Raw genomic sequence first — 15,504 nt, forward strand, 5'->3', positions numbered from 1 at the left:
AGTGAGTCACAATGAACTTTTATTAAACCACTAACATTACAAATCAAATATGAAATAAATGAGGGGAAAGTGCAGTCTCGGGTGGTCCAAGGGGAGGGCAGGGTCTCCGGGAGGGGCGGGCACGGGGCTCTGAGGAGGGCGGGGTGGGGGTCAGGGAGGGGCGGTGACATCTGCGGGTCTCAGCTTGGGACACTTGGACGGGTGGTGGACGAGTCTGGGGGCACGGCCTCCTCCACGGGGTCAGCAGAGCCGCTGGACCTCAGCGTCCCAGATCACAACGACGCCGGGCCCTTGTGGGAGATCATGGGGCACTAGATTTCCAAGTCCAAGTTGCTGTCGAGTTCCAGGTAGTCGTCCAGGTCCAGGTCCAGGTCCAGGTCCAGGTTGTCGTAGGGGGTCCTGGAGGCTACCTTGTCGCACACCAGGCCCAGGTTCTCCTTGGCCAGCGCCAGGTCCAGCAGGGCCAGCTCCATCTCCAAGGCCTGCTCGGCCTCCAGGAGGTCCCTGGCCTTGGAGCAGGCCGGGGCTCGCTGGTCCATCGGGGCCAGTGCGTGGTCCTCAGCGTCGTGGCCTGCCTTCGGGGGCTCAAGGTCCTCGGCGCCGGTGTGGCTCTGAGGTTCTTCTTCCTCCACCAAGACCGGGAGCTGCTGCACCCAGGGACTGGGCACTGCCAGGAAGGACCTCACGGCCACTTTGGGCTGCAGTGGCTTCTCAGGTGCCTCCGCCAAGGTCCCTTCCCTGAATATCAGACCCCCAATCCTGGGGATCCCGGCCGGGCCGCGGGCGGTCACTGGGCGTCCCTGGATACCGGGCCTCTGGGCCGGGCCGCGGGCGGTCACTGGATGCTCCTGGATATCGAGTCTCTGGGCTGGGCCGCGGGCGGTCACTGGGTGCTCCTGGATATCGAGTCTCTGGGCTGGGCCGCGGGCGGTCACTGGGCGCTCCTGGATATCGAGTCTCTGGGCCGGGCCGCGGGCGGTCACTGGGCGCCCCTGGATATCGAGTCTCTGGGCCGGGCCGCGGGCGGTCACTGGGCGCCCCTGGATATCGAGTCTCTGGGCTGGGCCGCGGGCGGTCACTGGTCGCCCCTGGATATCGAGTCTCTGGGCCGGGCCGCGGGCGGTCACTGGTCGCCCCTGGATATCGAGTCTCTGGGCCGGGCTGCGGGCGGTCACTTGGCGCCCCTGGATACCGGGCCTCTGGGCCGGGCTGCGGGCGGTCACTGGGCGTCCCTGGATGCCGGGCCTCTGGGCTGGGCTGCAGTCAGTCACTGGGCACCCCTGGATACCGGGCCCTTGGGCCAGGCCCCGGACAATCAGTGGGTGTCCCTGGATACCAGGCCCCTGGGCTGGGCCGCGGACAATCACTGGGTATCCCTGGATACCGAGCCCCTGGGCCAGGCCGCAGACAGTCACTGGGTGTCCCAGGATACCGAGCCCCTGGGGTGGGTCGCGGACAGTCAATGGGCGTCCCCGGATACCGGGCCCCAGGACAGACACTGGGCGGCCCTGGATCCCATAAATCCAGGAAAAGTCACGGGTGGTCAGGGTGTGCTCCTGGACCGTAAGCATACTGGCTGGGCGATGAGCAGTCTGGGTGTCCCCCTGGCCTTCAGGGGTCTGCTCCTGGCTGGCAGGGGCCACCTTCGTGCTCCTCCAGCGAAAGGGCCAGAAGCGCCGGGATCCCCGCTGAGGTCTCGGCCCGGGCCTTGGCTCGGCTCTGGGCTCGGGGCGGGGGCGTGGAGGGGGCTGTGGATGGGATCTTGGCTGGTATCCGGATCCGGAGTGGGGTGTCACCCGGGTTGTGGTCCAGCGTCGCAGAGCACGGACCAGCCTCCCTCCCCACCATCCATTGACATCTGAGCCAGGGGACGAAGGGAGCTCACAGGACATGTTGCCTGCTCCGCCGTCGCCTGACAAGTGAGCCAGGGTCTGCGGCGAGCGTGGCTGTTGGACCCTGGGTTCCAGGTTCCATTCGTGCATTGTGAGGCCAGTGAGGTCATCTCCGCGTCCGCGTGGGCCCTCCCCGCCCCCACGCCATGAGCCCGGCCTGTCACGTGCTGACAGCAGGATGTCTGCAGCCCTGTCCTCCACGCCTGGGTGGCCCCGTGCAACAGCGCTCAGCCTCCGGGACCTGGGTGGACTCGAACCCCTCCTCTGCTGCTTGGTGGTTACCTTGGATGAGTCATTTTGTCTCTTGGGGCCTGCCCAGCCCCACCCGTTCCCGGTGACATGTGTCCTGGGATGGCCTGGCATGTTGTCACTGTGCATGGCCGCGATCCCCAGCGGCGGCCATGGTGGTCACCACCGCAGAGGTTTCCAGTGGGACCCGCACAGTCTCAGGATGGGACAGGGCAGCTCCATTCTCCCACAGGGACACCCAGGCGTGTAACAGACATACACACTTATGTATAGATACATGCACAAATATATATATAATAAATTTGTGGTACACACACGCATACACATTTACATGGCCATACGTACACATGGCCTTGTGATGCACACATACGTGCATACACACAGTTTCCTGGCCTTGTTATCATGGCACATAGCTAAATCTCTGGTTTGAACCTCTCTCCTCGGCTCAGGCTCCTTTCTGGCTTCTGCACTGAACATTTGTCTCCTAAGCAGTGCTGTGGGACAAACACAAGCCTAGCTCCTGTCTTCAGTATGCTTTCTAGATTCTCCTTGTGCCTCCTCCTGTGTCTGGGAAAGGCCCCCATTTTCAGCACCTCCTCTTCCCTTCCAGCACCCCCTAATGCTGGTGGCTTAGCTGTTCTCTCTTTTGTTCCAAGGCCAAAGGCACTGCTACCTCTACTGCATGGAAGAACACAGCCGTGCCCTCATTCAGCTGGAGCCAGAGTTCATAGGCACAGGCCAGACTCCACCTGTCCATCGCTGTCATTTGTCCACACAGGGCCAGGCAGTGGCTCATACACAGGGTTTGGTATTTGGAGCACCAAGACACTTACTGTCAAGGCCAAGGTAGATGTCTGTGACTGAATTGGGTTTGAAGGTTTCATGACAGCCCTGGTATTCTTGAAGGCTGGTTAAATTTTTGAAGACACACTCTGTTCGTGGGAACCCAGAACTGAGCACTTTGTGGCATGAAGTTATTCATGAAGAAGGGATTGGGGAGATATTCGTGAGTCCCTAGGCAGGGATGGGCTGGGTATCTCCTTATCCCCTAGTGATCCATAGGCATCTTGGCTTACTTGTAGGCTCTGTTTGATCAGTTCTTCCCTCTGAGCAGGCCTGCAAAGGCTGCAGAGTGTCTGGAGCCAATGCCTGAGTAAATCGTACTTACTCAGTTGTCTCCATATGCAGCTGGAAACCTGGCACCTGTGTTTGCCTGTCAGCACGAGGTGGCATCTGTCTTTCCATCTTCCTCTGGTTTCCGTGGCTCAATTCCTTGTTGGTCTTTGGTTTCATTTCTGTTCATTCTATATGCTGTAAAGGCTGACCTCCCCTGGGAAGCTAGATGGGAGGTGAGTCTTGCCCAGCCCATGATGAGAAAGTCTTGGAAGACATTGACAGGTCTGCCCATGCGGAGCCATTGGCTCCCTCGTGCATTCTGGGCATGTGCTGAGGAAAGCCTCAGTCATCTTTCATGCCTGTGTTATTTTACAAGCTTATACAGCCCATTCATTCTTCCTGTAATGCCTCCAACACCCCTGGAAAAACAACCCCTCTCAAGAAATTTCGGATTTTTTATTTTACCACATCAATTAAGCACATAAATTATGCATTGCTTTTGGGGCATCAAAATGATTTCATGAAATAAATAGCACAGACACCTGCAGCAGAAAACACAGTTATGTAGATAGCTGAGTGTAGAACTGACTTTTCCATATCTCCTGAGATGTGAAATCAGAAGGTGGAAATTAAATGGTTAATTTTGAAAGTGCTTTGATTATATTTATATATTTTTCTATCTTTTGGTGGCTCTGTAGCTTGAACTCAGGTTCTAGTCACTGAGCTATTTTGTTCAAGGCTAGTGTTGTATTCCAATTTAAGATGCAGTACTCCAATTTCCCAGGAAGATATGACAGCACTTGTCAATCTGGCTGGAAGCTTTTCATTTAACCACATGACATCTGTCCTTAGCTCTCAGAGCTGCAGAACAGCCCTGTTTGCGTTTCATGGAGGACTTTTATAAGGAAGGGTTTCATGTGGGTGATGTATACCAAAGCAAGCAAGAAAAGATACATAGAAGCAAAACATAGCTCTGATCACAGGAGCATAGGCAAAACATAATCTTGACTTGGTCAGCATGACCCATAGTATCAATGCTATTGACACTATCAATACTTAATTACAAAAAGTCAAAACAGATCCTTGGATTACAGAAGTCAAAATACAGGCTTGGGTGGGGATAGTCTATTTTACAGTAATGATTTTTAAAATAAATTTGGTCAGTGGTCAGTCTAGAACTCTGAGCCTGGGGGCTGTCCCTCAATTCTTCAGCTCAAGGCAAGAACTCCACCACTTGAGCCACAGCACCACATCTGGTTTCTGGTGGGGGTTTTTTGGAGATAAAATTCACACATACTTTCCTGCCTGGGCTGGCTTTGAACTGTGATCCTCAGATCTCAGCCTCCTGAGTAGCTAGGATTACAGGCATGAGCCTCTGGCGCCTGGCAGAAATGATTTTCATTGTAAGCTCTGGACTAACACAGCAACTCAGTTCAGCTGGTAATAAGCCTCAAGGTTGTCAGTGGCTTCAGTAAAGTTTGTGGTAAATTGCAAAGCTACCAGCTTGGTTGGTAAACTTGAGAGATGGAGAGACATTCTTTTGCTTTTTAGCAAGGATGTAAAGGGGTTAGAGCTGACTGCTGGTCAGCCTTAGCCTGGAGTTTTTCTTTAGCAACAAGTTTGTCCTTTATCGGTAACTTTGTTCTGTTTTCTGATTTCACATTTTATTTTCATGGATATCAAGGAAGAGAGTAAATTTCTAATAGCAAGAGAGACTGAGGCCAGACAATAGAGAACATTCTGCCAGTGAATAGCAACTTAGATATCACAGCTAGCACTGTCTACTCCCGGACTTCCTGTGGTTAGTGGAGATGAGACATGTAGAAGTAAATGCATCGTGGTTGTACGTCAAGTGTACACAAAGGGATTAATGGAAGGATGGTCTTTGCAGGGGAGAATTCAGAAGGTGTAATTCCTCAGACCCCTGCACTGGAAAGAGCTGTCAGTGCCAGGCAAGTCCTTCACCCTGACAGCTGGAAGGGGAGGAGTCTGGAGAGTGGAGCCAAGGGCTGCTCTCTGTTAGGGGGCCTGCTGCCCCCAATCTGCCCTCAGAGGACCCTATCTTTGTATACTATAAAATAATATTATATGCATATATATGATATATATATTTCCTGGTTTTGTATCCTTTTCAGCTCCTCCCTATGAAAGTTGTCCACGATACTCAAAAATCCAGAAGAAAATATAAAAGGAAAAGAGCAACTAACCCACAGTTAAACAAAAACAAGTCTGGGAAACTGGTACTTGGGGAGGTGAAGGGGAGGAGGTGATCAAACGAAGAGAAGAGGAGAGAGGATAATGCACTCTTAATATTTAATGCATATTCAAGAAAACCGAGAAGAGGGGGTGACTTGGAAAAGGGGAGAATGATTAAAGTGGTGACATTGGTCTAAATGCATTGTTCTTATGAACAGATTTGTTGAATGGAAGTCCCTTTGTATACCTAAAGACAATAAAAATGTGATTTAAGATGTAGATTTGCCAGAAGTTAACTTGTGTTCAAAGTCCTCCGTGGATCAGCTCCTGAATTCTTCCCTCAGTGAGACCAAGAACTTCCCATTTGTCTCCCCCATAAGGACATGCATCTTGGAAAAATGGACTTTTATCTGTGTTTTGGTTTTGGTTTGACCATCATTAGTAAAAATGACACCTTTCTCCTTATAAGGAAAGGTTTTAGGAACACTTGAGTTTGCTTGACATTCTCAGTGATTTCAGTAACTCAAATATGTTTATAATTACCAAAATAAATTACATTTATAATTACGAAAAAATAAAATTAAAAAAGTCACAAACAATATTGGATGTTAATTGTCCCTTTGTGTGTATCTGTGCTAGTACTGGAGTTGAACTGGTGGTTTCTCTCTCACACCTTCTTTTCTCCCTTCCTTCCTGTTTGTGGACACACTGGAGCCTGAACTCTTGCTTGACTGTTTTTCTCAAGGCTGCCATTTTACCATTGAATCTCTGACCCACTTCTAGCCTTTTCCCTGTCAATTTATGGTCAGATTGGTCTTCCCAGACTCAGATCTCAGCCTCTTGAGTAGTGGACTTAGGTATTAGATGTGTGAGCCACTAGCATCTGAGAATCAAACCCAGGGCCTTATATGCATGCTAGGTAAGCACTTAACCACTAAGCCACATTCCCATCCTCAGCATCCGGTATTAATTATACTTCTCACTGGAAATAAGAACCCTGGTTTGTAGTATGGGTTGATAAAAGAAAATGGCAACACAGTGTGTGTGCAAGTGCCAGTATTCCTCAGACATAATTTCCTGGTATACTTGAGTGTGCCAAGTGTTCTACCACTGGCCACACACCAACTCATGATGGTCTTCTTTCCCTGCTTTTTCAAAATAGAAAGTGATGCCTAACTCCAGTGGCTCACGCCTGTAATCCTAGTTACTCAGGAGGCTGAGATATGAGTATTGCTGTTCAAAGCCAGCTGGAGCAGGAAAGTCCATGAGACTCTTACCTCCAATAAAAACCCACCAGAAAATTGGAAGTGGCGCTGTGGCTCAAGTGGTAGAGCACTCGCCTTGAGCTGAAGAGCTGAGGGACAACAACCAGGCACAGAGTTCAAGCTCCATGACCAACAAAAAGAGAGAGAGGGGGGGAGGGAAGAGAGAAAGAAATTTTATTATTTCAGTGAAAGTTTTATTTTACTTAAACCCTAAAAGATATTTCCCAAATATGTCCTGCCCTCCCCTCAACTTATCTATTTTTAATCAATGCCTTCCAATCTCAGGGGAACATCTGTTATAACTGATGGCATACTTTTCCTTTTCTTTTTTTTGGCTGTCTTGGGGCCTGAAGTCTGGGCCTGGGCACTGTCCCTCAGCTCTTCAGCTCAAAGCTAGTGCTCTACCACTTGAGCCATAGTGCCACTTGTGGCTTTTTCTGCTTATTTGGTGCTGAGGAATCAAACCCAGGGCCTCATGGATGCAAGGCAAGCATTCTACCACTCAGCCACCTTCCCAGCCCTTCCTTTTGTACCTTTTGTCCATCATATGGGTCTTGAGAGCATCATGACAGTAGTATTGGGTATTTTTGTTGTCCTACATATTCTGTATTGTGTTTACTCCTCTTTCCTAACCATAAATGGCAGCCCTGATCTTTTAATTTTATCCATAGGGATAAAATAGTTGGAAACATACAGATCTGACCCTCTTCAGGTGGATTTTCTTTCACATAGAAATAGGCATTTAAGGCTCTTCCAAGTCTTTTAGGTGTGACAGTCCATTTCAATGGTGAAGATTACCAAGTTGTCTGGATATATCGTAGTTTATTTATCCATTCACTGATACCTTGCTTTCTTTAGCATTTGACAATTGAGAATAAAGTTACAACACATACTGATGTGAAAATGCTTATGTAAATATATACTTTGGAGTCCTGGAGCCAAATACCCACATGTACAATTGCTGGATAGTATGGTCAGAACATTTGGGGATGTGGTACAGTAGTAGAGCTAGAGAAGCTTCAGTACTGACACATTCAATGCAGGATAGATTATGATCAGATAGAGGAGAAAGAAGAAGAGAGAAGAGAAAACAGAACAGGACAACAGGACAGGACAAAATGGGAGAGCATGGGAGAGGATAGTATGGTCAGCACAGAAATGGAGGGACAAAGGGGAACAAATACAGCAGTGACACTCACAAAACATGATTGAAAATGGGTGGGGACGCATGGATGGGCACAGGAAGGAAAAACTGGGTGAGAGTTAGAAAAGGGGTGACACTGATCGAAAAGAAATGTACTCTGAATTGGATGTATGTAACAATAACCCCTCTCTACAGCACCTTTACAAACAAACAAGTAAATAAATAAGTAGAAAAACCCTAAGAAATTCTCAACAATAAGGTAACAAACGGAGAACACTGAATATGAGCAAGGATATGAAGCTTTAGCAACTCTCATTCCTTGGTGGTGGGAATGCAAGATGGGACAGCCACTTTGGAAAATGGAAACAAAATAAGGCAAGGAATATTAGTAACATTAAATGCCAATGAGTAGGGTAAAGAACTAGAAAGTCAGTTTGGCCATTTTTTACAAAACTAAAAAATATTCAGCATGCAACCCTTTGTGTTTTGAGGCATAATTTGAGACTAGCTTCAAACTCACCATCTTCCTTCCTCTGTCTCCTATAATAGGGATTCAAGGGACTAAAGGCATGGAAGCCCATGTCTGGAAACACCTTTCCTTTTTTATCTAGCACCATGGATTATACTCAGGCATTCAGGTTTGCTCTTCTTGCTTGCTCAGCTGTCACTCTACCACTTGAAATATGACTTCTCCAGCCCAGCTGTTACTGATTATTTTGGAGGTGTGGACTCCCTGAATTTTCTGACAGCACTGTTTTGATGAGCATTCTTTCAGGTCTCAGGATCCTGAGTAGGTAAGATTTCCTGGCTGAGTTATTGGTCAGGTTCAAAAGTCCGTTTCAGCAAGGTGAGCTATATTTCACTGAAGAATTACTGACATTTTTTACTGTCCTTAGAAAAGCTATTAAATTCCTCCCTGTTTTCAGTGAATAATTAGAATCAACAGAGAGAGAAAATATGGATTCCAAAAGTAAATTCAGAATACTCTTCAAAACTCAGCTATCCACCAAACTGCAATACCCAAGCACCTCTCCATTTATATATAAAATAATATGCATACTGAAAAGAACCCCAAAGATAGAGAACAAAGAACCACTTCTTAGTTTGTGTGATCATTTTAGATGACTCTGTATTCTTTACCTCATCTATGGTGTATACATGCGCACATCTGAGGGAAGGTAGGAGCAGAGCACAGAATCAGTGGAAAGCAGGTGAAAAAATACAGCAGAAGGGCCCATAAGGGACACTGGACATTGGTGACAGTGAACTAATCAACACAAGGTGGAGATGGGGTTGGAGGGAATGAGAGAGAATAAGGGAATAGGCAATATGAAGCAAAAGGAAAGAAATGAACATATCACTCTATTTGTAAAGAAAAAAGTGTCATTGTAAAAGGTCATAGAGTTCATAAGCAATGTAGATTGAAATGATCACTGAAAGGATCCATCACATCCATCCTAGGAGACCATGGGGAGGCGGCAGGCACAGGAGAAAGATCATTACAAGGATTAAAAGAGGAGCCATATTTGCCCTGAAGAGAGAGCCCATGGCGACCTCTGCTATCTAGGTAGCAGCAGGGTCTGGAGGTTAGGAAGTGAGGTAGATGGGAGTTAGGCGGGTCTGGGCAGAGAGAGGGAGAGGCCAGCTGTACCCTGGGAACTCCAGGGCAGGGAGGGGCTCAGGTCTGGATGGAGCTGAGGACCAAAGTTGGGCATAGGCTTACAGTGACTATCATTATGAAGATCAAAAGGTGTTTGTGAATTTAAAATAAATAATTCAGCTTTTAACAACCTGAAAATTGCTACATTAGCCTCTGCATGGGTAGAACCTAAGGAATTAGTCTTTTAGAAGAGACCAATGTCTAATAAAGAGGAAAAGTTAACTGGCCCTTGATTGAAAGGACCCCACTTGGAAACCATGAACTGAGCTTTCTCCAGTGAAGTACAGAAACAAAATCATCCATGGAAAGAGACCTGAAGCACAAACCTTCAGGTAAAGAAACAGATGCCTTCAATGAAGCCATGTCCCCTTTCCCTTCTCCTCTCCCTTCCTCACCCTTGTCCTCCCATCTAGTCCTGTGCTGTGTCTTGTTCCATCCCCACTTCTCCTCTGCTTTTCCTCCCAAATCCTCCCCTATCCTATTCTATCCTATCCTGGATTGAATGCTGTTAGTGCTGAAACTTCCCTAGCTCTAGGACTGCTCCACATCCCAAACCATTTGCTCTTATTAATTTTTATTGAGATAGTTTATGGATAGATCCCTCCATTCTCTATCCTCTTTCTTCCATATCCTGCGCAGTTGGGACAGAAAAACAAACAAGACCCATTCTGAAGCCATTTTTGTTCTAGCATATGCACCCCTCAAACCTCAGTCATGATCACTCTACCAGAGTGAAAACGAGCTTCCATTCCTAGGCACCAGATACATGGGTTGTGTTAACTAAGTAGTTTTTCATGAAGGTTTGGATCTAGACTGGAGGAATCCAGGGTTGGATTCATCTGTGATGGAGTGGATTATCTTTGAAGGTTTAAAGGGCTAGTTCTGCCTCTCTAGGGTGGGTCCAGGGTGGGGAAGGGTGGATTATCTGAGTGAGTATATAAAACCCAGAGCTTCAGAACTTCTTCATCTCTACAACCAGCTTCTTGGACTTGCTCTGTGCTGAGTAAAGCAAGGAGAGAAGACAAGATGGACATGAATTCTATTGGCATAGGAGAATGGTGGACCAAGCCTGAAAATTTCAATGCCCCATTGGTCTTTTACCTGGAAGAGGAGTTGGAGCAGATAATATTCGGTAGGTGGCCCTTATGCCCTCTCCTGTCTCTTCACATTCATCAGTCTCTCCCCATGTTTCCTCTTGGATCTGTGCCAAGCCTCCACCCTCACGTTCACCTAACTCCCAGTACTGTTGGTGATTTTCCTGTTCTTCCTCTCTCCTTTTCTGTTCCCAGGGCAGGAGGACAGATACCTCCGCTGCATAGAAGAGCACAGCCACACCCTCATTCAGCTGGAGTCCTGGTTCACAGTCACAGGCCATACCCGAGTCACTGTGCTGGGTCCACCTAGGGCCAGGCAGTGGCTGATGGGCATAATATGGCTTTTGGAGCACAGGAGCTTTCACTATCGAGCTCGAGGTAAGTGTCTGTGATCTAATTGCGGTTGAGGCCTTGATGCCAAACTTGGTGCTCCTATATGGCATCATAAAGACTAGGACTGCTCAGGAATCTGAGAATCTAGATGTTCCCACAGTCCCCTGCAGTGCAGGACCCCAGAGTCAACCATAGTATGAGTCACGTCATCGAGGGAGGAAAAGGAAATGAGGGATATGAATGGGTTCTCGTAGAGGGGTGTGCTGGGATTTCTCTTGCCTCCCCCTCCTTCCCTTGTGTCCCCACAGGCTTCTTGTGCTCCTAAACGCTCTGACCTTTCCTCTTCCTCCCAAGGTTATCAGATGCTGCAAAGTGTCCGGAGCCAGCCCCTAACCAACAAGGACTTGGCTGCCAGTCTCAGTGTCAGCTTGACTCCTTGGTGGTGAAAGGCTATCAGGATGAATGATCCAGCTCTCCAAGTTCCTCAGGCTTCCTGCAGCTGAGTGCTTCAGTGTCTTGGGCTCCCATGCCCTTCATTATCCCAGGAAGACCCACCTCCTCTGCAGAGCTAAGTGAAGACATGGCAGACAGTGGTAAACACTGACATTTTCGCATTTGTTATCTACCTGAGGCCTTCTAGACACATATCTATCTGAAGGAGTCTTCTGAAGAATGTGCTCTGCTGGTGAATGATATCCAATAAAACTGGTTATGCAGTCTGCATTGCCTCTATGTGGCTCCCTCTCTTCCTCTCCCCCTTCTTTCTTTGTAAGCTTATCTAGCCATTCATTTTCTCATAATCCCTCCCAACTTTTAGGAAACACACAGCCTCTTTCACGACATCTCAGATGTTCATATTTGTAGTTGGTTTGTTCATGTTTCAGTTTTAAACAGTGATTACATAGTGATCTCAAAGCAGGAAAGAATCATGGTTTGCATTTGTCTCCTGAACTCAGTGTGTTCCAAAAATGGGGTGTCATCTGGCAAAAATGTCATTTTACCTGCTATCTTCAAGCCTCCTGTTCAACAGATACAGTGACTCTATATACCAACTTGAATACAAATAACAAATAAGTGTGCTTGGTGGATAATGCCTATAATCCTAGATTTTCAATTTAAGGTCTGCACAGGGACACCTACCCATCTCTTGGCTATGTTTCCACCCAGCATCTGTTTCCTAGGTAACTGGCACACCTGGAAGCAGTCACCTTCCCCTCTTGCTAGGCCACAGCCTGGGCCACTTCTGGTCACATGCTTCCCATCTGACTTTAGGAGGGTCCCAGACCCTGAAGTCACATCTGGAGCCAGTGTGGCCACACTTTTCCCCCACCTGGCTACACCTCTTCCTGTCCCTGGCCTAGATAAGTTCTGGCCCAGAGGTGGGTCACCCCTTCCTTTTTCAGCTCTGCCTCTCCATCATGCAAGGTGGGGGCAGCAGTTGGGTAAATAAACTTCTCCTGCCTGAATAGCGCCTGGTGTTCTCTGCATCGGCTACCTAATGAAACCAACTTAATGTACTTTATATTCAGGAGGCTAAGATTGGTCTATGAAGCCATCCCATGCAGGATTATTTGGAAGACTCTTCTCCAATTTACCAGTAAAGAGTTCAATAGGGAAGTAGGGTTCAAGTGGTAGAGGGCCAGTCTTCAGCAAAAATACCTGAGACAAACCCAGGCTATGAGTTCAAGCCCCAATACTGCTCGTGTTCCCCTCTAAAAAATGCTTAGGTAGCCAGCAAACTGGCAGGTCATCAGACCACTGATGAGTCTGGGGGAACTGGCAGAGCTGTAGCTTGAATTCCTGCATTTGAGATGGGGGAAGTCACTGTTCCCGCCTGGGTGCCTTAAGAAATGTGTATCCAGGAGTTCGTATGTTCGCATGTGAAGACAATGATTGAACACAAGGAATACATTTACACCATCCACTCTGCCCTGACTGCTTCTTCTCATAAGCACCTCATATCTAAAAGGTCAGAATACATAGGAGGTCCCTCAGCTAGTGTGTGAAAATAAAGTTAGGAATCTTTTACTCTTTCTTTGAGTTGCTTTTATGGCTTTTGTGTGTGGACACTACCAAGGTTTTCCTCTCAGGTCTTTGAGCTCTCACATGAGCCACACCCCCAGATCCAGTTTTCTGTTGATTAAGTGAAGAGTGTCACAGAATTTTCTACCCAGCCTGGCTTCTAACCTTGATTCTCATATTCCCCTTGTGAATTAGCCAGGATTAAAGGCAAGCACTGCAAGGCCCACATTCCCAGGACTCTTCCCTTTTGCTTACTAAGCATGTTTTAGTCTGATTTTCACTTAAAACCCATCTTCCCACTTTCCCCTAAATTTCATAAGATTAATAAAAACTTTTCATATTAAAGAGATGTTCTTCCCTGAGGGGAAGTCTGTCACCAGAGGAGATTCTAATAATAGAGGAAATGCTCACAGGGAAAGGGAACTATTCTGTCTTTGAAAAGTACTTAACCCACATGGGTAAAGTAGGGACTTGGGTAATCCCTGCAATTAGAGGTGACAAAGGGAGATCAAGTTTTTGACGCCAACCCTGGATACATACAGAATATTCTCTCAAAAAAACAAAACAAAACAAAACAACAACAACAACACCAAGCCAGGCACCGGTGGTTCATGCCTGTAATCCTACCTATTCAGGAGGCTGAGATCAGAGGATCACAGTTCAAGGCCAGCTTAGGCAGTCAGTGAGACTCTTATCTCCCATTAACCACTAGAAAATTAGAAGTGAAGTGCTGTGACAGCACCCAAGCCCAGAGTTCAAGCCCCATAACTGACAATAGAACAAAACATAACACAACAAAACCCAAAAAACAAACCACCCACCAAACAAAAAACAATCAGGTACTGATAGGTTACATGTGTAACCCTAGCAAATTAAGAGCTGAGATATGAAAGACACAAGACAAAATACATGTGGAACATGACTATTATTAGGAACATGTATTAGGATGTTCAATATCTGTTTTTGTTTTTCAGAATCTAAAATGTATTGGGAACCCTATGCACTGTCAAGCAAGAACAGTTCTGTGGCGAGTCTTACAGGCAAAAGACTAGGGGCTGCACACCTCCAGGCAGGCTCAGACTACCTCTGCAAAGGATGCTAGGGATATAGGCAGTGGTGAACTTTCTCTTTCTGTAGCCATTGGAACAAACTACCTATGTGATAGACAGACTCTAGGGTCGGGTCGTGTGAAGGACATAGCTGTAAACTTCCTGCTTGGCTCTGTTCTGATGAGAGCCCACAGTGGACCATATCCACATCCAGAACCTCATCATTCTCTCTCTCCAGTTTAACTGCAGCCACATAGGGGAAAAGGAATGTCAGGGATTCATTTAAACAGGACAGTAGCTGTAACTATGGCAGTAGGTTGACTCCTCTCTGGAAATCTGTCCCTGGGAACAACCCTAACTTTCCTCTCCCCATGCACCTCCAGCCCCTGGGCGCAAAGACAATTTGATTAGGAATCGGGAAGACATGAAGCAGAGCACAGTTACAATGCAGCAGCTCAGCTCAGGTCCCACCTCCTTGCTTTCCAGGTGTCTGTGCTGTCCTCCTTCTCATGACTCTCACTTGGTTCTCCAGCGGCAGGCAGCACCAGAGTCCTCAAAGCCTGTTGGTAATATACCAACTTCCAGCACCTTGTCTGATCCCATTTAGGGCTGTTGTCAGGACATTGTCTGAGGGAGCAAGTCCTCTGATGCTGCTGGACTCAACTGCCACAGCTGGAAGTGGCTCTATCTCGGGAGACACAGGCCTTGCCAGCCCAAGAGCTGTCTCTTCAGCTGCTGTCACAGCTGGAGGAGGCTGTGTCATCTCCACTGTCAGCTTGAGATCCTCAGCAGCTGAACGATGGGTGGCTCTGCAGCTGCCACGTTTGGAAGTTAGATGTTCTCATTTGGTGTGTGTACACTGAGCTTTGTTCCATACTACTGGGAGAGTGGGATTCATCTGGGAGTAGAACACTGTGTGCCTGGCCTCTGTTGGCCTGCCCTAGGTGGGGGAGGACAACTCCTGGGTAGTTCCTAGAAAATAGCCAGAAGTTTCCACATTGTGGTCAGGGTTGAAGGCTGCTCCAGTGTCTCCACACACTGATCTTCTGCCCGGCATCTGGGCTGCTTCAGTACACTGTCCAGAGGTGAAATACTGTCCTTCGGACCCTTGTGAGCTGTCTTGTCTTCTCCACCATGCTGATTGTGCAGGAAACAGCCAGTGTGTCAGGGGCAGGGACTGGGCTGGGGGGGGGGGTTCTGAGAGGAGGACCTTGTGGACAGCCCATTGATGCATATGGCAGAGTGCACAGCTGTGTGCCACCCTGCTGGTCCTCCCCCAGGATGGTGCATGGGTGAAGATCAGCCACACTGGCTCTGGATGTGGGGACATGGGACATGCAAGGCCAAATAACCTGTAAGGATTAGGCAGAAAGACATTAAGAAATTCAGAGGGGCTGGGAAGGTGGCTCAGTGGTAGAGTGCTTGCCTTGCATGCATGAGGCCCTGGGTTCGATTCCTCAGCACCACATTAGCAAAAAGAAAAA

The 15,504-nt window shown here is 48.0% G+C and overlaps 1 protein-coding gene across 1 annotated transcript; it reads left to right on the top strand.

The window, feature by feature from the left end:
• Nucleotides 1–2,211: 2,211 nt before the first annotated feature.
• Nucleotides 2,212–11,395, top strand: LOC106001660 (KH homology domain-containing protein 1-like). The gene is made up of 4 exons (XM_013036690.1): nt 2,212–2,321; nt 10,574–10,654; nt 10,812–10,994; nt 11,304–11,395. Exons 1-4 carry the CDS (start codon nt 2,294–2,296, stop codon nt 11,393–11,395), a joined length of 384 nt encoding a protein of 127 aa, XP_012892144.1. The 5' UTR covers nt 2,212–2,293.
• The last annotated feature ends 4,109 nt before the right edge of the window (nt 11,396–15,504 follow it).

The sequence above is a fragment of the Dipodomys ordii genome, unplaced genomic scaffold (genome assembly GCF_000151885.1).
Source record: "Dipodomys ordii isolate 6190 unplaced genomic scaffold, Dord_2.0 Scaffold347, whole genome shotgun sequence".
Classification (NCBI taxonomy): Eukaryota; Metazoa; Chordata; class Mammalia; order Rodentia; family Heteromyidae; genus Dipodomys; species Dipodomys ordii.